At 34.1% G+C, this 27,214-nt stretch overlaps 2 protein-coding genes across 3 annotated transcripts; both read left to right on the top strand.

Moving 5' to 3' along the window:
* Positions 1 to 918: 918 nt before the first annotated feature.
* LOC125681046 (uncharacterized) lies at positions 919 to 18,646 on the top strand. 2 transcript variants are annotated; one of them, XM_048920940.2, is made up of 8 exons: positions 919 to 1,020; positions 8,115 to 8,163; positions 8,438 to 8,504; positions 9,468 to 9,610; positions 12,153 to 12,243; positions 13,948 to 14,107; positions 17,460 to 17,550; positions 18,110 to 18,646. In XM_048920940.2, exons 1-8 carry the CDS (start codon positions 1,006 to 1,008, stop codon positions 18,199 to 18,201), a joined length of 708 nt encoding a protein of 235 aa, XP_048776897.2. In that variant the 5' UTR covers positions 919 to 1,005; the 3' UTR covers positions 18,202 to 18,646. The 2 variants fall into 2 exon arrangements, with proteins under 2 accessions (XP_048776897.2, XP_048776898.2); XM_048920941.2 differs by lacking the exon at positions 919 to 1,020 and adding an exon at positions 1,168 to 1,298.
* Positions 18,647 to 18,877: 231 nt separating this feature from the next.
* LOC130052378 (uncharacterized) lies at positions 18,878 to 20,986 on the top strand. Its single transcript, XM_056157145.1, has 2 exons — positions 18,878 to 19,036; positions 20,199 to 20,986. The coding sequence occupies exons 1-2, from the start codon at positions 19,021 to 19,023 to the stop codon at positions 20,849 to 20,851; spliced, it is 669 nt and encodes a 222-aa protein (XP_056013120.1). The 5' UTR covers positions 18,878 to 19,020; the 3' UTR covers positions 20,852 to 20,986.
* The last annotated feature ends 6,228 nt before the right edge of the window (positions 20,987 to 27,214 follow it).

The following is a 27,214-nucleotide window of genomic DNA, read 5'->3' as shown; positions in this document are numbered from 1 at the left end:
CCCCCTAAAATTTTCAAATTTAAGGTAAGTCGTGGTGTCTTGTTCAGAAAAATGTACTAAACAATAAAATAAGCAATAGTTTCTTCCACTCCCAGAGAAATAAATGGCAACAGTTTTGATTTCTTGAATTACTTTATTGGGAGAACTTAATTTTCCCCCAAAACCCTTAAAATTTGCGTCATTTTATTAATTTCACCTTATTAAAAATGATAGAAAATAGTACAAATGACTAAATAGGAGACATATTTCAAGTCCTATAAAATCCAGCCCCCCTGCCTCATAAAGTGGCGCCCCCTGTAACCACAATTCCTGGATCCACCCCTGGTTATTTCACATTTGCTTCGCGTTATTCATCATCTTAAGCCACGGTCCAAAGTCCGCAGATGAGAGATAGTGTATTGTTTAACGTCCCTCGAGAATATTTCACTCATATGGAGACGTCACCATTACCGGTGAAGGGCTGCAACTTTTAGGCCTATGCTCGGCGCTTATGGCATTTGAGGAGGGAGGGATCTTTATCGTGCCACACCACCTGTTGTGACATGGGACCTCGGTTTTTGCGGTCTCGTCCGAAGGACCACCCCATTTAGTCGCCTCTTACGACAAACAAGGGGTACTGAGGACCTATTCTAACCCGGATCCCCACGGGATAGGATCGCACATATTGGCCGTTGTTTGCGACGATGTGCGTTATTACGCCCTTAGAAAGATATTTTCTTTTGTTATGATTATCATAAAAAGAAACTCAATGATGAATCAATGATATCTTAATTCTCTATACTACTCACTTCATATGTAAACTGTACATTTGATATAATCTATTTAAACACAAAAATCCATATTAAGGGAGGGAGGGATCTTCACAACTGATAAGAGAATTATTTTACTGTCAACTACATGTACTGCCTTATTTTATCTAAATGTAAGGAACATATCGACAAGTAGGTCAGCTATGATAACTTGTCCGTCAAAGTCTATTTGATACAGGAAGTATAGGCAGATAGCATGATGAAACCACAGGTAATCATTTTAAAACAATATAATTAGCTTCATAATTACATAGAAATGACTTGTTTTGTTCCACAGGTAGATATTCAATGACACAATACGTATGGTGTTGCTCAACACTTACTATCACTTGATGGGTCTATGTCTACGTTTTGTATTTACTTTTTGAGAAATTGGTCACTGCCATGACAGTTGACAAAAAACGTAAGCTATTCTTATAGCATTGCTTAAACTGTCGATTAAGCTGAGGGAGGGACACTGTAGCCAATGGAACTATGGGATTAATAAAGGTACACGTAATACGGTATGTGAACATGATTGACAACAGTAACATGGAACTAACGACAATGGTTGGTGAACTTTCCTGAAACTATCGGTGTGTCGTAAGTTTGTAATGGTATCATGTCTTCATTGGTTTTATCACAAATGTAGTGAGAAAGCGTTAGGCATTCATTGCTATAACACAGATAATATAGTTCTGCATCTCACCATAAGTGAGGAAACGTATCCTGAAAGTAATTTTCATTTTGCTGTCATATTTTCTTACATACATCCTCGTTAGTATAAAGGAAAATCGACTAACATTTAAAGAACTGTATTTAGATTTACTATGGCCATCTTAAATTTATGAACACCAATAAACCGGATATACATACCATGTTGTTTTTCCAAATGTATTCAAAAATGATATAAAAAGACGAAGGCAACTTCGTTTTATTGGTTCACAAAAAATGTGAACACCATTTATTTCACATTCCTGTGGATAATTCATTCGCACAATTTATCAAAATTAAATTTCTTCTGATACAGTAAATAGCACGCACTAGTATACAATCCATGTATTCTTATGAGTTTATAAACCTACCTTGTCATGTCATGGATAAGTCTCCCAAAATTTGTTGTTATGGGTATCGACAACTCTTTGAAAACAGGTTTCAAATTCACTATATTCTGTATGCTCAATTGTATTCATATCCGGAGCATGGCTGGTTAAGGCAGTCTTTATTCGTCTTGATGCAAGCTTTATTGCACTATTTGGTTGTATGAGGATTTAGCATTGTCATCCATAGATAGTGGATGACTTGCTAAACGATCCTCATCACTGGAACAACTAGAGGACGAGTAGGATTATTCCAGTACTCTGGTCTACCAAAGTTCCATCCACAGTGTGTAAGTCTGGTTATCACAGGAGAGATTGTCGCCACCTGTCACTCAAGCCCCCGACCTCTCGCTTTACCCACTGACCTATCTCAGTTTCTTCGTGTCATACCAACATCTAAATCACTTCCTGACCATCAGAAAATTTTCTCAAAATCGATGACCACAATTCCTTTAAATAATAGTGGTTGCATTGTTTATCGTTAGCTGAAAGTCAATCGTACACTGTTGATTTCAACGATATCGTTCTTTATATATCTATGTTATTTTGTATTGGTCGGTATCGACGATTTGATTTCGATAGCTGTATAACATTTTTATATAGAATCAGTATGGACGAAATAGTTTTGATGCCCATTGAAAAATATAATTTATGTATAATGTGGATATCGACGATGTCATTTCGATATCCATAGGAGAATCGGGTTTTGTATAGTGTGAAAGGTGAAGATAATGAACAGTGATCAATCTCATAACTCCTGTAAGCAATACAAAAGAGAAAGCTGGGCAAACACGGATCCCTAGACACACCAGAGGTGGGATCAGGTGCCTAGTAGGAGTAAGCATCCCCTGTCGACCGGTCACACCCGCCGTGAGCCCTATATTCTGATCAGGTTATGATGATTTATCCGTAATGAAAATCAGTGTGCCAAGAACGGTCTAACAATCGGTATGAAACAAGTCAGACAGCATTTGACCCAATGATAGGTTGTATTGGCAAACTAGATCGTTATAACGACCATAGAATTTCATACCATTACTAGACCATTCTTAATGCAATGATTTTGACTACGGAATTACTCTCTTTGCCTGATGAGTATATAAGACCCACGGCGGGTGTGACCGGTAAACAGGGACTGAAGACATCATGAGCATTGTGGTAATGCTTTTCTAAAGCTGGTGAGATTCGAAAATTGTATATCAGGATTGACATGGTGAAGGATAGTCGTAAGCATTGAAACTGTAGATATTCTTACGATATCATAGATACATATACATCTTGTCTTAAACATGACCCAATGTAAGTCGTAGAGTTGATTGTATGTTATAGAGTTGATTGTATACTATAGAGTTGATTGTATACTATAGTGTTGTTTGTATGTTATAGTGTTGATTGTATGTTATAGAATTGTTTGTATGTTATAGAGTTGTTTGTATGTTATAGAGTTGTTTGTTAGTTATAGAGTTGTTTGTATGTTATAGAGTTGATTGTATGTTATAGAGTTGATTGTTAGTTATAGAGTTGTTTGTATGTTATAGAGTTGATTGTATGTTATAGAATTGATTGTTAGTTATAGAGTTGTTTGTATGTTATAGAATTGATTGTGTGTTATAGAGTTGTTTGTGTGTTATAGAATTGTTTGTGTGTTATAGAATTGTTTGTGTGTTATAGAATTGTTTGTATGTTATAGAGTTGTTTGTGTGTTATAGAATTGTTTGTGTGTTATAGAATTGTTTGTATGTTACAGAGTTGTTTGTATGTTATAGAGTTGTTTGTGTGTTATAGAGTTGTTTGTGTGTTATAGTATTGTTTGTGTGTTATAGAGTTGTTTGTATGTTATAGAGTTGTTTGTGTGTTATAGAGTTGTTTGTGTGTTATAGAGTTGTTTGTGTGTTATAAAATTGTTTGTATGTTATAGAGTTGTTTGTATGTTATAGAGCTGTTTGTATGTTATAGAGTTGTTTGTATGTTATAGTGTTGATTGTATGTTATAGTGTTGCTTGTATGTTATAGAGTTGATTGTATGTTATAGAATTGTTTGTATGTTATAGAGTTGTATGTATGTTATAGAGTTGATTGTTAGTTATAGAGTGATTTGTATGTTGTAGAGTTGATTGTATGTTATAGAGTTGTCTGTATGTTATAGAGTTGTTTGTATGTTATAGAGTTGTTTGTATGTTATAGAGTTGATTGTTAGTTATAGAGTGGTTTGTATGTTGTAGAGTTGATTGTATGTTATAGAGTTGATTGTATGTTATAGAGTTGATTGTATGCTATAGAGTTGTTTGTGTGTTATAGAGTTGTTTGTATGTTATAAAGTTGATTGTTAGTTATAGAGTTGTATGTATATTATAGAGTTGTTTGTATGTTATAGAGTTGATTGTATGTTATAGAGTTGTTTGTATGTTATAGAGTTGATTGTGTGTTATAGAGTTGTTTGTATGTTATACAGTTGTTTGTATGTTATAGAGATTTTGTGTGTTATAGAGTTGTTTGTGTGTTATAGTATTGTTTGTGTGTTATAGAGTTGTTTGTATGTTATAGAGTTGTTTGTGTGTTATAGAGTTGTTTGTGTGTTATAGAGTTGTTTGTGTGTTATAGTATTGTTTTTGTGTTATAGACTTGTTTGTATGTTATAGAGTTGTTTGTGTGTTATAGAGTTGTTTGTGTGTTATAGGCTTGTTTGTATGTTATAGAGTTGTTTGTTTAGAGTTGTTTGTATAGAGTTGTTTGTATGTTATAGAGTTGATTGTATGTTATAGAATTGTTTGTGTGTTATAGAGTTGTTTGTATGTTATAGAGTTGTTTGTGTGTTATAGAGTTATTTGTATGTTATAGAAATGTTTGTGTATTATAGAATTGTTTGTGTGTTATGGAGTTGTTTGTGTGTTATAGAGTTGTTTGTATGTTATAGAGGTATTTGTATGTTATAGAGTTGTTTGTATGTTATAGAGTTGTTTGTATGTTATAGAGTTGATTGTATGTTATAGAGTTGATTGTATGTTATAGAGTTGTTTGTGTGTTATAGAGTTGTTTGTATGTTATAGAGTTGATTGTATGTTATAGAGTTGACTGTATGTTATAGAGTTGATTGTATGTTATAGAGTTGTTTGTGTGTTATAGAATTGTTTGTATGTTATAGAGTTGTTTGTATGTTATAGAGTTGTTTGTATAGAGTTGATTGTATGTTATAGAGTTGATTGTAAGTTATAGAGTTGTTTTTGTGTTATAGAGTTGTTTGTATAGAGTTGATTGTATGTTATAGAGTTGTTTGTGTGTTATAGAGTTGTTTGTGTGTTATGGAGTTGTTTGTATGTTATAGAGTTGTTTGTATGTTATAGAGTTGTTTGTGTGTTATAGAGTTGTTTGTATGTTATACAGTTGTTTGTATGTTATACAGTTGTTTGTATAGAGTTGTTTGTATGTTATAGAGTTGATTGTAAGTTATAGAGTTGTTGGTGTGTTATAGAGTTGATTGTATGTTATAGAGTTGATTGTGTGTTATAGAGTTGTTTGTATGTTATAGAGTTGATTGTATGTTATAGAGTTGTTTGTGTGTTATAGAGTTGTTTGTGTGTTATAGAGTTGTTTTTGTGTTATAGAGTTGTTTGTATGTTATAGAGTTGTTTGTGTGTTATAGAGTTGTTTGTATGTTATAGAGTTGTTTGTATGTTATACAGTTGTTTGTATAGAGTTGTTTGTATGTTATAGAGTTGATTGTAAGTTATAGAGTTGTTTGTGTGTTATAGAGTTGATTGTATGTTATAGAGTTGATTGTGTGTTATAGAGTTGTTTGTATGTTATAGAGTTGATTGTATGTTATAGAATTGTTTGTATGTTATAGAGTTGTTTGTATGTTATAGAGTTGTTTGTATGTTATAGAGTTGTTTGTGTGTTATAGAGTTGTTTGTGTGTTATAGAGTTGTTTTTGTGTTATAGAGTTGTTTGTGTGTTATAGAGTTGTTTGTGTGTTATAGAGTTGTTTGTATGTTATATAGAGTTGTTTGTGTGTTATTGAGTTCTTTGTGTGTTATAGAGTTGTTTGTGTGTTATAGAGTTGTTTGTATGTTATAGAATTGTTTGTGTGTTATAGAGTTGTTTGTATAGAGTTGATTGTATGTTATAGATTTGATTGTATGTTAATAAGGTGATTGTTAGTTATAGAGTTGTTTTTATGTTATAGAGTTGTTTGTGTGTTAAAAAGTTGTTTGTATGTTATAGAGTTGTTTGTATGTTATACAGTTGTTTGTATAGAGTTGTTTGTATGTTACATAGTTGTTTGTGTGTTATAGAGTTGATTGTATGTTATAGAGTTGTTTGTGTGTTATAGAGTTGTTTTTGTGTTATAAAGTTGTTTGTCTGTTATAGAGTTGTTTGTGTGTTATAGAGTTGTTTGTATAGAGTTGATTGTATGTTATAGATTTGATTGTATGTTAATGAGGTGATTGTTAGTTATAGAGTTATTTGTATGTTATAGAGTTGTTTGTGTGTTATAGAATTGATTGTTAGTTATAGAGTTGTTTGTGTGTTATAGAGTTGTTTGTGTGTTATAGAGTTGTTTGTATGTTATAGAATTGTTTGTGTGTTATAAAGTTGATTGTATGTTATAGATTTGATTGTATGTTAATGAGGTAATTGTTAGTTATAGAGTTGTTTGTATGTTATAGAGTTGTTTGTATGTTATAGAGTTGTTTGTGTGTTATAGAGCTGTTTGTATGTTATATAGAGTTGATTGTATGTTATAGAGTTGTTTGTATAGAGTTGATTGTATGTTATAAATTTGATTGTATGTTAATGAGGTGATTGTTAGTTATAGAATTGTTTGTATGTTATAGTGTTGTTTGTATGTTATAGAGTTGATTGTATGTTATAGAGTTGTTTGTATGTTATATAGTTGATTGTATGTTATAGAGTTGATTGTGTGTTATAGAGTTGTTTGTATGTTATAGAGTTGATTGTATGTTATAGAGTTGTTTGTATGTTATAGAGTTGTTTGTGTGTTATAGGGTTGATTGTGTGTTATAGAGTTGATTGTATGTTATAGAGTTGATTGTGTGTTATAGGGTTGTTTGTGTGTTATAGAGTTGATTGTATGTTATAGAGTTGATTGTGTGTTATAGAGTTGATTGTATGTTATAGAGTTGATTGTATGTTATAGAGTTGATTGTATGTTATAGAGTTGATTGTATGTTATAGAGTTGATTGTGTGTTATAGAGTTGTTTGTGTGTTAGAGAGTTGATTGTATGTTATAGAGTTGTTTGTATGTTATAGAGTTGATTGTGTGTTATAGAGTTGATTGTATGTAATAGAGTTGATTGTATGTTATAGAGTTGTTTGTGTTTTATAGTGTTGTTTGTATGTTATAGAGTTGATTGTATGTTATAGAGTTGTTTGTGTTTTATAGTGTTGTTTGTATGTTATAGAGTTGTTTGTGTTTTATAGTGTTGTTTGTATGTTAGAGAGTTGATTGTATGTTATAGAGTAGTTTGTGTTTTATAGTGTTGTTTGTATGTTATAGAGTTGATTGTGTGTTATAGGGTTGTTTGTGTGTTATAGAGTTGATTGTATGTTATAGAGTTGTTTGTGTGTTGTAGTGTTGTTTGTATGTTATAGAGTTGTTTGTGTGTTATAAAGTTGATTGTATAGAGTTGATTGTATGTTATAGAGTTGTTTGTATGTTATAGAGTTGATTGTATGTTATAGAGTTGATTGTGTGTTATAGAGTTGTTTGTATGTTATAGAGTTGATTGTATGTTATAGAGTTGATTGTATGTTATAGAATTGTTTGTGTGTGATAGAGTTGTTTGTATGTTATAGAGTTGATTGTGTGTTATAAAGTTGATTGTATGTTATAGAGTTGATTGTATGTTATAGAATTGTTTGTATGTTATAGAATTGTTTGTATGTTATAGAGTTGATTGTATGTTATAGAGTTGATTGTATGTTATAGAGTTGATTGTGTGTTATAGAGTTGTTTGTATGTTATAGAGTTGTTTGTATGTTATAGAGTTGTTTGTATGTTATAGAGTTGTTTTTGTGTTATAGAGTTATTTGTGTGTTATAGAGTTGTTTGTGTGTTATAGAGTTGATTGTATGTTATGGAGTTGTTTGTATGTTATAGAGTTGATTGTATAGAGAGCGTTACCAGATATCTACGTTCTTTAACATATACAGATATTGTAAATAGATATGCTTCTTTTAATCCTGTCGTTCTTAACTTTCCAGATTAGTTGCCTGTGGTATCTGGTGATGATTTTTAAATCAACATTTATCGGTAAATAATAAAATTGTTCCTTCTGTTAACCATAAAATATAGTTAAACTATTTGTTTCATAATGTAAAACATATATAAATTTCCCATCACTATCTTAACATCGAGGCGTGTTTCATAAATGTGTAGTGTAATCATAATATCCCGTGATCATATTGTTCAGTAGTTATTTTGCTATTATTATTATTATTATCATTATTATCAACATCAGTGGTTTCTTCTAACATATTAACATCGATTTCTACTGAATTAATGAATTCTTGTTATTCAACACCAGTGAGTGTTATTACATCAACATCGGCGATTTCTAGTGTAGCAACAGCAACACCTCAAGTAACGTATAGGTAAGAATATCATCACATCACTGATATGTTCATAAACTGTATATCATTAAGCCTTCAAGATACAGGCATTTCTTTATCTGTTTAGAGGTTTGTTTTTGTTGTTTGGTTTGGTTGATGTGTGTGTTTCTGCATGCGTGCGTGACATAACACCGGAAGTAAGTTGGATAACTTGCAATAATAATATTGATAATAATTATATAATATATGTGTACACACACACGCACGCACGCACGCACGCACGCACGCACACACACACACACACACACACACACACACACACACACACACACACACACACACACACACACACACACACACACACACACATATATAATACATGTAATACAAACCAATAAAATGACCAACGACACGAAGGGGCATCCGTGGCCGAGTGGTTAGAGCATCGCGCTGAAAATAACACGGCCTCTCACCTCTGTCGGCGCGGGTTCGAATCCCGCTCGCGCCGGTAACTGGGAAAAGTGAGGTTTACTTTCGGAGGGTCAGTGGTCTCTTCCCAGGTACATTGAATCTGGGTTCTTTATTCCACCAATAAAAACTGGGCGCCACCAGATAACTGCAAAATTGTTGAGTATGGCGGAAAACATCAATCAATCAACTAACGACACGAACAACCACAATCTCATTGTGGATCAGCTCTGTAGATGAATAGCACATGTCCTAATTTGCTCCGCTCTTAGCGATTGGCAAGCCTAAAAACTAAAAACATGTAGTCTGCGGTGTAAATACGTTTGTAAATTTAGTGTAGTTGTAGTGCTAGGTGTATTTATATGTAGTTTTGTTATTATTCTCTGTTAATATTAGCCACATTATGTAATTCTTTTCGTTTGTCCTGAAGAAGGGATAGGTCGTCCCTAAAATTTGACAACCTGGTTGTTCGAACAACACGTATATATATATATATATATATATATATATATATATATATATTCCAATTCCTTCCAGTACGTTGATAGTCCTGCCGCCCATGCAGAAGGAAGTGGCGGGGGTGCGGATGTATTTTAGGGAGGGCCCCAGTCTGTCCTCTGCTCCAGTCTTCAATGTCTATCTAGGAGATCGATTCTACATGTTCCTTAAATATACTGGAGGTAAGTCAAATCATATTTTCCAATTCACCATATGTAATGTTTCCCCCTAAAATGTTTAACGCAATATTAAACATAAGCCTAGTGCGCTCCCTTTTGTTGGCATGCAGTACACGAGATAACATTTCTTAATACCCACGTAGAAAGAAGCTTTTCCAGTTGAAAAGATTAAATAATTTTTCATAAATTGGTAACGTCACATGCTGTTTACATTCTCTATACTTGTTCCTTATCCCGTCTTCCTCACTTGATTTATTTTTTTAGTCCAGTTACATGTATGGATTTCTTTAGTTCACTCCATGCTATATATTTTTTATGGTCTTGAATTAAATCTTTACGTTTCGCAAATTCTATGGTTGTTATAACGATATAATTTTTCCATACAACCTGTCATTGGGTTAAATGCTGTCTGACGTGTTTCATACCAATTGTTAGACCCTTCTCAATACACTGATTTTGACTGCCGATTACTTCGTTTACTTGATCGAGATATAGGATTTACGATGGATGTGACAGGTCAACAGGGGTGCTTATTCCTCCTAGGTTACCTGATCCCACCTCTGGTATGTCTAGGGATCCGTGTTAAGTTAGCAATATCAACATCGAGCATGAGGTTCCAGTATTCTCTATGGTTTTTATTTTAATACATATTATTATTATCTATATTAGTCCTTTATGGTTGTATTTCTAAAATAAAAGTGAAATAACACTCGAAAAGTTTAATTGAAGAAACTCCAGTTTTAAAATGATTTATTAAAAAATGAATTATGAAGCCTCCTGTTGAATGCTGGGGGAGGAGGGGGGGGGGGGGTGGGTTGTCCGGGACGTATATCATTATAATATTTTAGCTTATACATGCATGTATCGTGTATCATCATGAGCCCTTTTTGGAGTTTTGACTGAATTCCTGTCCTTCGCAGTGATTCCGATGTGCGATGTGTCATGTTTATGAACACTGAAAACACCTTTATATATATATATATATATATATATATATATATATATATATATGTGTGTGTGTGTGTGTGTGTGTGTGTGTGTATATATATATATATAAAAAGGTTTTTTGGACTTTCTCTAAATAGTTGTTGTTCAAATCAAGGTTTTTATTTAGCCTAGGTCTTTTTGATATACATGTAGAACAGCCCTGTCCCAGTATACGTCACAGACGCTAAATATCCATAACACAACCATCGTCTGATTCAATTGACCAATTGGTGTCATTTTATATCAAACTCTATAGAACAGCCGAGACTTGACGCGGACATTTAGGAAAACATAAGTCCTGGATTGTTTTTCGTAAACGGATTTTCATTTTACTTATCAGATGTACTCGATCGTATATTTCTTTTCTGTTTAATAAAATCTATATTACTTATACGTTCAAAACTTCCGAAACCTTTCATATCATACCCCCTCCAATGGGAGAATACACTGTATAGTTCCACTTGAGAAGAGCATATTCCTAGCCCTAGGGCTGATTGCAATCCTCGTTAAATTAATAAATCATTAAAAATTGATATTTCCACTTAAGCAGTGGATCCAGATTATTCTCAAAGGGGTGTGACTCAAGTTTGTATCTTTTCGCTCAAATAAGGGATGTGTGAAGAGCCTTGGGACAGGTTTGGTTTGAAATGTTCTGACAAAGGAGATGTAACCCCGTAACCCCCCCCCCCCTCCCCCTCCCTTATTACCCCCAGAATCTGCCACTGTCACTGAGTTAATCAGTGTTCTTAATAACAAAGCAATTCATATATTTTAGCGTGTTTTATTTAAGAGATAAATCTCAGTTTTGAAATTTACACGAGGATATGAATTGTGCATACTTCATGAAGTTGCATTAGCGCTTCGTGAAAAGTAGACCAGCATGAATCCCTCATGTATTTTCAAAAATGAAGTTTATTTCAATCTTATTTTTGTCAGAGAATTACATGCAGCCGTTAAAATAGAAGTTCAACATTGTATATTTCTCAAGATTCATACGTGCATTGTTCACAACTGCGACGCATTCATCCTCTGTCTCTCTCTCCCCCCTGTCCCCCTCCCTCCCCTCTTTATCTCTGAAATGACTTAAGAAGGGTAACTATGTACTGTTGTGAGCTTGGTAAAATTTTGAAAATATGTATGATACGACTACCGTATTTATTAAAGGTGAAGATAATGATCAGTGATCAATCTCATAACTCCTATAAGCAATACAAAATAGAGAGTTGAGCAAACACGGACCCCTGGATATACCAGAGGTGGGAAGAAAATTAAGCACTTACCGGGTGGATTGAAGCTTGTTTTACCAACAGCAGTTTTCAACATTACCAGCTATCTGGCTGTTCTACAGGCATATTCTGTCATATCGTTGGTCGATTGAATCAGCTGATGATCTTATTTATATATTGGGTGTCTGTGACATATGTTGATAATTGGTACTCTGTACCGGTATATTAGGTTTTGTGTGTGTGTGTGTGTGTGTGTGTGTTGTTTTTTTCTCTTTGAGATTTTAATTATTATTTTCATTATTTGATATGGTTTTTATCATTTTTCTCTTCAGACGAGTACGTCATCAAACCAGTGGCGTGTACAGCCTACTCTGGGGTAGTTCTAGACGAGAGCGTGTCGAAGGTCGTCCTATGGAATCAAAGGTCCGGTGAGAGTACACGGATTAATAGCTTATATAAGGGATAATCTGCTACGTCTCAAAGAGAGAGAAAGCGTTTAGTAGGAACTTCTTGGACGTCATCAAAATGTACGCTTCAGGAGAAAAGATGCCTGTTGCTTTTACTTGTATACCGTCTTCCATCCTTAAGTAGCCTGATTTACCCGTGTATATAGATTCTGCAGTTATAATTTTACATTTATATAATTATCTTTACTTTATTTCGTGTAAAAATTCATTACATTTATTGATTTTAGTAGAAAAGTAAGTTCCATAAGCCAGAATGGATAACATATTTTTCAGGCACTATGATTATAGAAAATGTGGGCTCAAAAGGGCGATGAATCCTGGTCTTTAAGACGATCTGAAATCGGGTCCATGGAAAATTAAAGCGTAGGAGATGCAAAGCCCTTTGAGATTTTTAGGTGATCAAACTCGTTAGCGATGTTCCACGTGTTCCTTCTCTAGGATTCGGTCACAGGAAAGTCTTATCAATCTAAAGAGTTTATTAAGTCATTTATTGTCTTTTTTAAACAGTCGTCCACGGCAACTCGTTTTGTGTTGGTTTCTGATTTGATAATTCTTTCTTTAAAAGATTTAAAATAATGATTGAGAATTCAAGATACAAATGTAATAACTTGAAAATCTAACTTCAACAAACATTACTATCATACCTTGAAAATTAAAGATGCAGTCTTGAAAATTAAAATTAAATCTGAAAAATTCCAAGATCGTATCTTGAAAATTTAACTTGCATGTTGTATCATGTTAAAAATTCAATAATTACAGTAATTCGTTACTATCTTGAAAATTAAACTTCTTAGTATTTTGAAAATTAAACGTTTTGTTTTGAAAATTCAGATATTTTGAATACTAAATTAATTATCTTTTAAAAACAGGCTTTCATTTGGAAATTCAAGACAACACCGTGAAATTCAATATGGGTTAAATTTAAGATAAAACTACATAGGGAAATGTTTTTACAATTAAACATATAACATCCAAGCGTCTATAGATAATCTTAGGTAAAGATTGTTTGAATCATGACTCTCAGATCCAAAGATTGCAGTTTCTCACATTATCACCAGTGTGAGATCGACTTTACCCATGCGAGACAGCCATGTGAGATTTTTCTGTCTCACACTGCTGCGACGTCATTTGATTGTGACGTCATATATTTTCTATGATTTACGTTACACGGTGAAGATTTACGTTACACGGTGAAGTAAAATATTTTGCATTGTTTTCTTTAAATTTTAATGTAGTATACTTTCTGATGGACAACCTTGGGTTTTTTAGTTTACACTTACAGTGTAAACCATTTTCGGGTATGATCTTTCTGCCTATCTAATTAGTTTTTGCATTGAAGTTCAAATGAGGATTTTCATAATTTAAAATTTTCTCATAGCTCATAAATCTATGCACTAAACTGTAGGTAAAATGTGAGAAAAATAATCCTTCATTATTTACTTGTGTGGGATAGGGAAATCCCACCTCTGGAACAAGATTTGCCGTCTAGGACTCGGCACAGCCTCGTCCTAGACTGCGAATCTTGTCCCCTCGGTGGGATTTCCCTATCCCACACTCGTACTAATGAAGGATTCTATTAATCTCGACTCAGGTGAACGTTCTGGTCATGAACCTCTTCTTTCTGTTCAATTTATATTAGTATGGTTATATGACATTGTAGTTGTGCAGGTAGAACAGATGTAATGGAGAATTTCATCAACAAGACATCTACCCTTTTACAAGCTACATTATATGGATTCCACTTCAACTCAAGTCATTATGTTACCATCGAGTGCACGGTGCGCATCTGCAGACAAAACACAACTTGTGCTACATCCAAGGTATGTAGATAATATATATACAATAACGATGTGCATCCAGCCCATGAGTATAAATTTGAGTTTTAACTAAGCCTTAAAATCAATTTTCATTTGAAACGTTATATTTTTGGCGAATCATCTTTAGTTAGGCCTTACACAATTTGCACATGTACGTCCACAGTCTAAAGTAGTATAGAACTACTATGCAATTTTTAAAAGGCTTATCTACCTTTAACCCTGCGGGGCACATAAAAGAAGGTCACGTCTATACTACAAAGTATATGTATTTCAACACTATCTTTGTATCAAGTAGTGTATCGCACAACAATTTGAATGCCTTTGACTTTGACAATTAGTACTTTACCTTGATTGATGTCATGACGCGAAGTCCCATATGCAGTGGAGGATTTAAGGGGGGGGGGGGGGCAGCTGGCGCGCGCCCTCCTAAAATTTTCAAACTTAAGGGAAATCCTGGTATCTTTTTTAGAAAAATGTACTAAACAATGTAAGAAGCAATAATTTCTTTCACTCCCGGAGAAATAAATGACAAAATTTATTGATTTCTTGAATTACTTTATTGATAGAATTTATTTTTTTCCAAAAACTCTTAAAATTTGCGTCATTTTATTAATTTCGCCTCATAAAAAATGATAGAAAACAGTACAAAAGACTAAATAGGAGATATATTTCAAGACCTATAAAATCTGTAAAATCCGGGGGCTTCACCCCCTGGGCCCCCACCAGGGCTTCGCCTCCAGACCCCTGCCTCATAAAGTGGCGCCCCCGTAATCGCAATTCCTGGATCCACCCCTGATATGGGTGTTTTAGGATTCTACGATGCAAAACGTGACCTGAACGGAAAATGATTTACATGTTTTTTTCATCAAGTGAAGGCTAAAATGTCAATTTTTGAGTTGTTTACAGCCTTTCTGCTTCAAAGATACATCCTGAACAAAAAAATCTCCAAACTATGGCACGCCATATTTATTCCTTTATAAAGATATCTATATGATTCATGAGATATCTTCTATTTTTAATAAGATATCTAATAAATTTTATAAGTTAGTTCATATAAAAAACAGTTTATAAGATATTTAATGAAAAATATAAGATATATCTTATAATTTGTATAAATTATCTCATAAACTTTATAAGATATCTGGTACATTTTACATTAAACAAAATATCTTGAAATTTTTATGAGATATAAAAAAAATAATAGAAGAGATCTTATAAAATTTTATAAGATATTTTGTAAAACATTTAAGATACCTTATATGTTTTATAAGATATCTCATAAACTTTATAAGATATACTATAAGATAAGATAAGTTTATTCCAATTTTGGGCCCAGAGTGCATAACAGTAAGACATTTTATAAAGAAGGAAATTCAAAAAAGAAAGAAAGTTTACAACATTAACTACAGGTTACAGAGACTGCAAACTGCGTGTGGATGCAGCATGTTGGGGAAACAAGTACATACATATATGAATTGCTAATCATGTATATATACAAATAGATGGACAGTATCAGTATTATACCAATATATGAATAATAAACTATATTCTATACTATACTATATAATATATATTCTATAAGATATCTCATAAAAGAATTTTTATAAAATGTCTTATGAAATTTATAAGATATCTTGTATATCGTATCAAAAATAGAAGAGATTTTATGAATTTATTTTATAAGATATCTTATAAGATAAGATATCTTATAAAACATAAAAGATATTTTATATGTTCATATAATACTTAATAAAGTTTATAAGATGCCTTGTGAACTTTCTATTATAAGATATCTTAGAAAAGTTGTAAGATATCATATAAAGTTTATGAGATATCTTATATACTATATAAGATCTTTTTCAAGATATCTTATTTAAAAGATATGAGGTATCTCATAAATTTAGAAGATATCTTATAACTTTTATAAATATCTTATAACATTTATGAGATATCTTTAAAGGGGAATAAATGTAAAAACGGCGTGCCATACCCAACTTCGATATTGAGATGTGATTATGACACAGCCTCATAAACGTCAACCCTTAGTGTAGAGGATATGCATTTAATTATGCCCCCTTCAAAGAAGAGGGGCATATTGCTTTGCACCTGTCGTTCGGTTGATCGGTAGACTACATGTTGTCCGCTCAATATCTTGAGAACCATTCACTTGATCATGATGATATTTCATATGTGGATTGGTTATGAGTAGAAGAGGACCGCTATTGTTTTTCACAACAAAAGGTCAAGGGTCGATTTACTCTGGACATAAGAATATAATGTTAGCTCAATATCTTGAGAACCCTTTGCTCGACAGATATCAAACTTGGTACACTGGTACATCTTCAGGAGAAGATGAATCCTATTGATTTTGAGGTCACATGGTCAAGGGTCAAACTGGACACAGGAATATACCATCAGCTCAATATCTTGAGAACCCTTTGCTAGACATACATCAAACTTGGTACACTGGTACATTTTCAGGAGTTGATGACCCCTATTGATTTTGAGGTCACATGGTCAAAAGGTAAACGGTTGAACTGGACATTGTAATATATTGTCTCCTGTATTTTAAGAAGGATTTGCTTGATTGACACCAAACTTGGTACACCATAGGGAGTAGATGACTCCTATTGATTTTGAGGTCACATGGTCAATCCAATCTTGACATAGGAAGATGTCGTCTGCTCAATATTTTGAATTGATGATACTACTATCAATTAAATGATGGTTGTATAACCCTTTTCAATTTTGCACCGGGGGGGGGGGGGGGGGGGATCTGTGTTTTACAAACATCTCTTGTTATACAAGCTTCTTGTCAAGAGATTACTGTCTTTTCCTATTTATGTAATTACCCTCAACGTAACCTTGACATGATCCAAAGGTCCATGGACTAGAATGATAACCAACCAATGTGATAGAATAAGAATATTCGTTCTTCTCCATGCTGTCGAATCAATGCTTGGCTAGAATATGTTCATACATTATGCCATTAACAATCGTTCGGTCAAGAATGAACGAAAGAATTGATAAAATATACAGAGATTTTTAAATATAGTTGAACTTCGGTATCTCGAACATCGAATACCATGGATATATCGAAGTGAGTTGGACGTCCCAACTGCATTTTCTTTGGGTATTTGATTCGCAATAGTCCCAACTCTCGATGTTTTACAGACAGACCATAACTAGCTAATATATCCCCTCCCTGTTTCTCTCAAACTCCCCTGGTTATGTACATGAGCTATACGTAACCTGGAAACCTGAGTGTGGACTTTTTTTGAAGCGATAGCTGTGCTTCTGTTGGGTTGAACCATGGTTTTCGTTTTCAAATGCATTGCTTCGTTTTATTTTTAAGATCTGTGGGGCAAAACGAAGACGACGCAAAAAGGATCTCTCATCTTTAGGATCGTCGTCTTTCCGAGTGCTGGATGGGGTTACAAATAACGGTAAGACTGGTAAACAATGACGTCACCATAATCTCTGAATAGCACAGAATCAAACAATTTTTAAAACTACATGTTTTTCTCGCGATTCCAATGTGAAATGCACTACTTTGGCCTATGACCGCTATATGATATATATATATATATATGTATGTATGTACATGTGTATGTACATATATAAGGCGCTTTAATATAATAGATACATATACATTTCAAATGTAAAGTAAAGCTTCTGAAGATTTGAAATGAAAGCGCTAGTCTAAAGCTTTACTAAACGTCTTCGTGGATCTTTTTACCCATACTTTTACTGATCATCGCGAATAGTAATTATCTATCTACATGTATCTATGACAAAAATAAAAAATCAATATAAAGGTCCTCTTTTCGTCCAGTCATTAGTAGACTTTGAGAAATGCAAGATGCATGGGGGGGGGGGGGGGGGGGGGGGGGGGGGGGGGGGGGGGGGCTTTGATACCGTTGGATAGGGAAAAGAATTACTGAAGATTCGATTAAAAGAATGTAATTAACTAATAATTTTTAATCATTTGTTTTATTTTGACAGGTGGACAGACCAGACCCCCCTTTCCATTTCACAACTTTAACTTGTGTTCGATTCTTGTATTGACTGCTTTTGTTAACAAATTTGTTTTATGAAATAGTTTGCGAGTTCCACTATAGAATCTATGATCGACCTTCATTATTATAAAACAGTTAAATTAGTCCAGTGTTTACTATTCTATATGACCTATGCAAAAATATTATTCCAAAATTCTCAGATGTATTTTTGTGCAAAGAATATTTCATTACTGTGAATCGGTGTTTATGTTTCAGTGTCTGCATAATACAAATAAAAGTATACTGTGATGAGAATTGTCTGAACATACTCTCCGATTTGATATCATGAATTTTGTCGCATATCAAGTGCAGAAATGTCATTATTTATATCCATTACATGTATTAATTTTTTTTAAAATCTGTATTGTTAGAAGACATGATTATGTATATATATCTTAGGTAATGATTGATATGTGTTGCTTATATTGTGTTGACACTCAGAGACAAATCAAGTTAAATTCAATAAATCTTGAGTCAATTTCAAGTGCAAAAATGTCATGTTTAGAACATTGTAGCTCAATAACAAGCATTGCGACCCCAGTTTTTCTTTTAGATTTCCTAATTCTCCTTCAATGTAAAAATAAAAAATACACCCCCCCCCCCAAAAAAAAATTGACAGTACTCCAAAGCTGAAATGCGAACCTTTCTAATATAAATTTCTCGAGAAAAAAAAATGCACACAAGTACTACATTCATTTATGGTAAACAACAATCATATATGATGAATAAGAGAAGGAGAGAAAGATAGAGAAAAGATAGAGAGAAAGAGAGTACGCCCACACTACCGTGGCTGTATAGGAGAGCTAGACGCCGTTAATTTTTGCCAGCTGTGAGAAATACGGGAGCGGGGAGAACAAAATGGCTAGCTACATAGGTAAGTGGATATCTATATCTATATTTTCTTTTTAATAACTCTCAAATTATTTGCAAATTATCCATTTTCATGACTGATATTTCGCAAAAACGTATTTCAACAAAAAGAAATTCAAGGGAAAAAAAAATCAGTTTTTCAATATCTTTAAGGACGTACGTTTAAGTCGTGACGGCATTTAGAGGATTCGTTTTACTTGAAATTTTCCAAATGATAATTGGTTTGACAAAAAATATCTTCTAATTTGACTTTCAATTCAAGTGGTCTAAATATGAGGATGTTCGTGTAGTCCATTCATCAAATTAATTTTCAATGTTATTGTATGCTTGTATACATTGTGCTACGTGATCAAATATACAAGTCCAGATGTAGATATATATAGGTTGTACTTGGAAGCAATAGTGTGCCTTTTCTCTGTGGAATTCTGCAGTTAATCGTCCACTTTCCCAGTTCTGTAACCTTAATCACATACTTGTCAACCACCTCCATATCTCCTGTATATCGCTGTTTAAGATACACAGTAAAATCGAATTAATATATTTTTTTTGTTGAGAAATAGTTTTAGGTTGCTTTCTTTAAATATGTTTCAAACAGTAATGTTTCAATTATGCCCAGTTTGAGTGGATAATGACATAATGTAGATTTCCTTGTGTATTGTCAGACGGATGAGTAAATACTTTCTGCCACTGTTTTCTCCTAATTCACCGCACATGTCCCTTTTCATGTACGAAGTCGACCTGCAGGTTCCCGCCAAATCAATTCATAAGGAATGCTGACATACGGCAGTGCAACAATAGAAATATATTGATATGCTCCAATAAAGATGAAACCAATGCACAACTTAGCGCTGAATCCTTGAAATAATTTTCTTAAAGAAGCACTGACAATCTGAAACCAGCAGAATACATTCTGTTATCGTGCATGCACTATACATCTGAATTCATTCGCTATACATGTATATCTGAATACATTCTGTTATCGTGCATGCACTATTCATCTGAATTCATTCACGTTGACACCTACTAGATACTGAGGATTGCAAAACTGTTGACAGTACGTATGGTGTTTTATATATATATATATATATATATATATATATATATATATATATATATATATATATATATATATAATGTATATATAGGTAAATGTTGTTTTGCTTTAGAATACGAGGATCCTCCAGTCTGGAACTATGTCTTTGTGCCGGCTTACAGCTATGATGAAGAACCGCTTGGTTTCTATGTAAACCCAAGAGATGAGTTGTACAGTGGCGTTCGAAGAAGTTACGATGACAACCTCTATGGAATTCGTCGACGTCGTTATGCTTTGGAAGACCAGCTGCGTCTTGATGTCGATAGTTACACCCCGCTTCCCAGACGACACGCCTCGCCCGTCCGACGTCGTTCACGTTCCTCCGTCCGAGATTACGTTCCCGTGACAGTACCAGAAAGTGTCGCTTCCGTCCCAGTCTTCCGGAAATCTCCCACTGCTACAAGATATGCGAGGCAGTTAAGATTTGACCGTAGTGCAAGCTGGGCGCCGTTTGTTTCTCTCAGGGAGGACCATTATACCGCCAATGTTGACCTGAAAGCAGACGCATTGAATCGCATTCTTTTGAAGAGAGATCTCGACACCACCCTGCGCTCACTATATGCCAATAAAACAAAATCGGAGGTTCGTTCGAAGAGGGATTTCGATCTTTCGGAGTTACAAAGGCTCGATAGAAAACAAGATCAAATGTCAAAATATCTGCTTGATTTCAAGAGAGATATCATTAGGGCAAAACACCCAAGTCAGTACAGATACGGACACTATTAATGTGATACCCGTGAGAAGATTAGAATGTCCTTGACCTATAGTAAAATTTAATCTGAATGTTCGTTGAAAAGAAATTGTGGCAGTATTTATGCTTTCATTACCGAGTTACAGGAATAAAAGACAGTGAACACAAAATGTTGTTGTTTGAATTTATTTAAGGTAAAATCTAGAATCTTGTTTAAAGAGATATTGTGTTTATTTACAATTAGCACAGGTATAATTCTTGCACACTATCACCAGTGTACATGTGTTAGAAATGACCATTGTAAAATGAATTCTTGAAGAGAAAACTTCGAAAGGTTGATTCAGTTTAAATTACGTAATATGTGGGTAACACAAATATTCTTGTACTTCCAAGAACAAACTTCCTTGGCCTCCACAAAACTTGAAAAGAGGGCCATAAAAAATCTTTTCTTATTTCATCAAAGAGAGTATGTCCAGTTCATACTCTGTCTCCAATATCTACAATTATTTGGAGTACAACCCAAAAATGACGCATTCACACAACTCTGCTTGTCAGTTAAAAACGCATTCATACAACTCTGCTTGTCAGTTAAAAACGCATTCATACAACTCTGCTTGTCAATTAGAAACTCATTCACACAACTCTGCTTGTCAATTAGAAACTCATTCACACAACTCTGCTTGTCAGTTAATAACGCATTCATACAACTCTGCTTGTCAGATAGAAACGCATTCTCACAACTCTTGAGGCTTGTTAGAAACTTCAAATTGATTGTATTTGTGAACGTTTTTTCCTTCTCTCAGTAAAAATTAGAGAACAGCTTTGGACTTTAAGCAGGTTTCTAAAATTCTAATGTAAATCTGACATTTCAATGTTTTCTGAACGAAAATCGTCATTTTACGTTACAAAAGATGTGGAGACACATACAATGTAATCATCTTTTCAATGTGATAGTTCTGAATGTAATTTTTTTTGGATCAAATTGAGAATAACAACTAAATTGTATAAAACACTGATTATTGAGTTGTGGACAACAAAAACCCTTATCGCATATATAATACAAGTAGTCTCTGAAAATTTTAAAAAATATTTCCTATCGGATGAGAGAGTTCCCTATATTACTTTTTCGTCTTCTGCCGAGTGTTCACAAGGTAGAACAAGGAAAATCGTCGATTAGCTAACTTTCCCCACGTGATTTTTATCGTCGCGAGCTTACTCTCGGAATGAGCTTGAAGTGGATAGTTTTTATCCTGGTGTTTAGCGGATCTTAAACTTTCGCTGGTTCTGAGGTTCAGCGGAGGATGTACGTACCGTAAATAATAGCGGCAGAACTGTAGCTCTATGGGTAAAAATTGGGGATATGTCTGAGAAAAGTATTGAAGTTACCAGTTTTCAGTTCACAATGGGCTTTCATGAATATATATTAAGGTATGTTCTGACAAAAGTGAAGTGGAAAAATATTTTGAAAGTTTGGGGATATCAAAAGTTTGAGATGATGATAGAATATATCCATAAGACCTCATTTGTGCTCAGAAAAGTGCTCTTTTATATCGAATTGTTTAGAGAAGGATGGATTTCAAGTTTTCTGATAACACAATTTTACCCAAAAAGTTACAATCCGAACGAGTACTAGTATTATCAGAATAAAACTGATATACAAGATGGACGACTCTATGGAAGCAGAGGGGATTCTCGGGGATGCATACCTTTTATTTGAAAAGGTTTACCTTCGAAAGAGGTTACTTTGAAGTTTGCATCCTTTCCCTCCCCTGAACGTTCCGTGTCATCACAAAAGTAAGCTTTCCCGTGACGTCAAACTCCCATTAAAAAAACAAAACGTTAGAGTTGGCATCGTTTGTCAGATGTTTATATACATCAAATCACATCAAAATTTGTCAGATGTTTATATCATACATCAAATCACAACAAAATTTGTTAGATATTTTATCATACATCAAATCACAACAAAATTTGGACTCCAAAATCTGTTATTTGCAGAGAAAACACCTATTTCATTATTCCGGAAAAAGACACACACCAACAAATCTTATAAAATAATTCAGAACTTTCATCACTCTTTCTAGTGAAATCATACTTCAGATAAGATGCATTAATTAACGAACTATTACATAAAATGTTGATAAACAGTAGCGATTTACCTCAAATCACAAAAATTACTTGATGAGTCTCGCTAAACATGTACATATACTAATAATTATGATTTAACAAACTCGAGTTGGAAAACTAAGTTAACTAACTCGCTAGTGTAGTGGAACCATTTTATCTGGTTGTCTGAAAATTCAATGAACTTGATTAGTATATTTGTCAAGATTTGCACTGAGATTGCAGATATTTATTAAGCTTTTGTTGTTCTCTCAATATTTGGGACTCGCGTATGAATTCATGAACATAGAATCATCAGTTGTCGGTTACACCGGATATGCATAATATTGCAGATTCTTGCTTTTCCCTGTCTTACTAGAAGAATTTTATCTCGCCATCTCAATCCTACAGGATGACGACACTGCCATGACTGTGTGATATGTTTTTCTGTGTGCACTATATACGTCCTTGGAGCCACAGAACTACAGCGATTGTACATGTACGATAGTGACGTCACTGTCATTTAAGTGTATAATCACGAGGTTAGAAATGTTGTATGAGAAACACGCTGTGTATTTCCTCATTCTTACATCATTTTTTTAGCTCACCTGAGCCATTTCATTAGAGGTAAAGCGCATGGCCAATTCAGCAGCCAAAGGAAGGACCAGGCCCATCCTAAGGGACGAAAAATTAATAAATAGTACAAATAAGACTTATCAAAATATTCTTCTCATTAAAAAACTAAAATCGTGTGTGATACCTCCCTTACAGTCTAAATTCAACTCTGCTGAAACTATTGTACTTCGGACCTAAATGGGGCCACAAATTTTACACAGAAATGTACGTAAAGGAGATTGCATGTATTCAAATTGTTTTCTTAGTAGTTTGTAAAAAAAAAAAAACCCAACAACACCGAAACAACTAAATGCTACTCTCCCCGTGTAATATTTGGATTCAATTTCGTTCAAACCATAGTCTGATAGGCCAATACTGGTGATGGAAAAACGATTTTAAGGACACTTGCTACAAACCTTTATTTCTGTATAAGATGTAAACAAATATGCATTACAGAACTAAGTCAAGTTGATCAAATTATTAGTGTTTGCTGGGTAGGCCTATTGGTTTTCAGAGCGTTTTTTTGGTATAAAGACACCCTGTAATCGTTTGAATTGATTAAATAATTGCTCGAGGTACAGCATGCAGGTAAATAGATATTTTAAAATATGATAAATACTCTACAGTAAGAAAACTTTCAAACATGTCCGAATTTTGTCAAAAAGTGTGAAAATGTGAAAAATTGAATTCCTCAAATGGAGGTAGAAAAATTCGTAGCAAGTGTCTTTAAGAAACAAATTTTTTTCGTGGTCGGTATGAATCAGTGTTATTGAGGAATATGTGATTAACAAAGACTCAGGTACCATATACATAGTGATTTCATGACTACCAAACACTGATAAACTGTTACTAGATGGGTTTATTTCTGTTGGTGCGACAAACATATCTTCTGTCTAAACACTTGAAGCTGTGGTATTCCCTTGATTACAGTACAGGTCATGAAAATAAAGGTTTTTTTGCAACAATTAAGTTGTGGACTTAATCATTCTTTGAGTTTAACCTAGTCTACTCTTGAAATTGCCATTGCTAATCCTGAAGTTTAATTTAGTTTATCCTGGAGTTTGACCTTGTCTACGATGGAGTTTGATTTAATCTATTCTGGAGTTTGACCTTGTCTACGTTGGTGTTTGATTTAGTCTATTCTAGAGTTTGACATGGTATATCCCGGAATCTGACCTAACCTGGATTTTTTAAAACTTAAGTCGAAACCGGACTTACGTCTGAAATTTTACTAAAATTTTGACTGCTAAAATAAAAGAAAACTCGAACTTAAGTTTGAGAGTATTTCGTGAAATCTAAGCTACTCCTAGAGTTTAAGTCTATCCTGCAGTTTGACATACTAGTAGTCAATATTGGAGATTGACAAGCCCGGGAGATTCATCTCGTTTTCCCTGGTGTTTAACCCAGTGCCCCATCTGGAGTTTGACCCAGTGTACCATGGAGTTTGATCTTGTCTATCTACATATACAAATTTGAACGAGTCTATCTGAACTTTGACCTAAATATCACCAAACATAGAGTTTGCAGAGTTTACAAGTCTCTATATTTGGCATTATTGAATGCTATTAAAGAGAGCACCGATTATTAAACATAGAGACTTGAGCTAGTCGACCATGTGTTCAGTTTGGTTGTTTTGATATCTAGGAAACAAGACGCATGTTTACTGTACGACCCTTGGGCCTGGCCCTAGCACCAGGATCTCTGGCCCGTGGCTTTACAATAGAGGCTCTAATAAAGGTAATAGAAAAAAGAGGAGGTTTATCATTTATGTTTGGCATTGTTTTTGTATTAGCGACATCAGAATATTGGAGCGGATCAAAGATCTTGTTTTAATCAGAGACGGTAAAAAAAAAGACGCAAATTCAAGTACATAGCAGATTGCCTTAAAACAAATCAACAGACTCAATCGCAAAATCATCAGACACTGTTACAAATCGAACAATCACCGATGCAAAACCAATTAAAAGTCATGATGAAGAGGATTGACGCCAGATGGTGTGCAAAGAAAAGACACCCTGGTCAGGTTTTCGTAGTAACCTTGACTTATGTCAATCGACAATAACAAATTATTTAAATGATCAGCAATAGTGTCGAGAATGAGCTGTCGTCTCTCTATTACAAGTGATGACGCAATTTAAGTGAATACCTTAAACTTTTATTTCATAGTGACCTTGACCTATGTTCGATGACATGGCATTAAACTAATAATATTGATGTCTATCTATTCACTAACAACCCATGTATTAAAAAGGTGTAATATTTCAACTCACCATTTCAAAGTTACATAGTCGAAGAAAATATACCTAAAATCCTAGTGACGCTTGACTTGATCAAATGACCTTGATTTTGGATCATGATGCACTGTCTGTCTTGTCATAAGTAACCCATACGCAAAGTACATGTATTAGCTCTTTATATCTCCTGTACAATGCTGTGGTCAGACAATTATTTCTAATCAGTCTGTTTTAGCAGTGGTCTACACATTGTCCAAATGACAGTGGGTCATTGAACACCGCCTAGTCATTAGAAATCTCCATGTTCAGTACATTCATAACTTGCAGCACTAACGTCTCTGTATTACAAAGATGTGACCCAGATAAATATTTTCAAATTTTATTTACAGGTGTTTATGGCCTTGACAAATGTTGCCTGGAATTGAATACAAGTTTTGTTTGAAGTGTGAATCTCTGTGTTATCATTACATTACTGTCAGACCTTAAAACAAAGCCAGATGGAAACATGATTATCCCTATACACCACCTAACCTTATTATACAAGGACTGTAACAATTCACCCAGTTTGTCTGTTCGATGGTAGTTCACACACTCACTTCCCATCGATCGCTGTAGTTTTGTCATAAGGTAATGGGGTACTCCAGTTTCCTCTCACACCATTGAATGATTCGAACTGCACTAGTGTATATATTGTGGAACGTACATGTATTTGTTAATTGTGATGATATGAATAAAATTTAACTTTATCTACAAAGTGTTCAGGAATTGTAAAGATTTTTCAGGAAATCACCCTGGATCATCTCACCAAGGATCCCGAATTTCAATTTTGGTTGAGGTTTCAATCCTCAATACAATTGTGCTTCTTATTCATAAAGATTTGTAAAGGGTAATTCGTACACTGAACGATCTAGCCCCCCCCCCCCCCCCCTCCTGTGGTAATGAGTTTCTCAGAAAACAATTAATCTACATCCAGCTAGATATAACAACTTCAGTTGAACAGCGATGAGGACCGCGTTACGACATAAAATACTATCTACATGTACGACGTAGATCATAGAAAGGTCTTTGTAGAATTCTATCAAATTCAGTGTGGCAGTTGGTGCATGTAGCAAAGACGTGGGAATTTGGGTTGATTGTCAATAGTTTAAAATTTGGGTTGATTGTCAATATTTTAAAAGCAGGGGGTGATTATACTGGTGACAGGCTCAAACTACGATTCCCGTAGGCTTGCACCAAGAGGTCCTTGCTATGCAGTTGCTATACACATTCGTTCCGTCACCGCTTTCACTACAAGCATGAATAGCATCGCATTTTCCCACAACACAGATCCAACACTGTGTGACCACTCATAGTTCTCGATGAGAGTCCGCTCAAGGTCGCATAAAGCATAGCGGAGTCTGTTAGTTAGAAGGGGCCCAGTCACTTTTGGTAATTCAAATAACCAGA

This window comes from Ostrea edulis, chromosome 2 (genome assembly GCF_947568905.1).
Source record: "Ostrea edulis chromosome 2, xbOstEdul1.1, whole genome shotgun sequence".
Classification (NCBI taxonomy): domain Eukaryota; kingdom Metazoa; phylum Mollusca; class Bivalvia; order Ostreida; family Ostreidae; genus Ostrea; species Ostrea edulis.
This window is presented reverse-complemented; position numbering and strand designations above follow the sequence as displayed.

Excerpts from the sequence above, each read along its gene's own strand:
- LOC125681046 (XM_048920940.2), top strand. Across the intron at positions 8,505-9,467 it reads ACACCTCAAGTAACGTATAG|TACGTTGATAGTCCTGCCGC; the intron begins GTAAGAATATCA and ends AATTCCTTCCAG. Across the intron at positions 9,611-12,152 it reads GTTCCTTAAATATACTGGAG|ACGAGTACGTCATCAAACCA; the intron begins GTAAGTCAAATC and ends TTTTCTCTTCAG.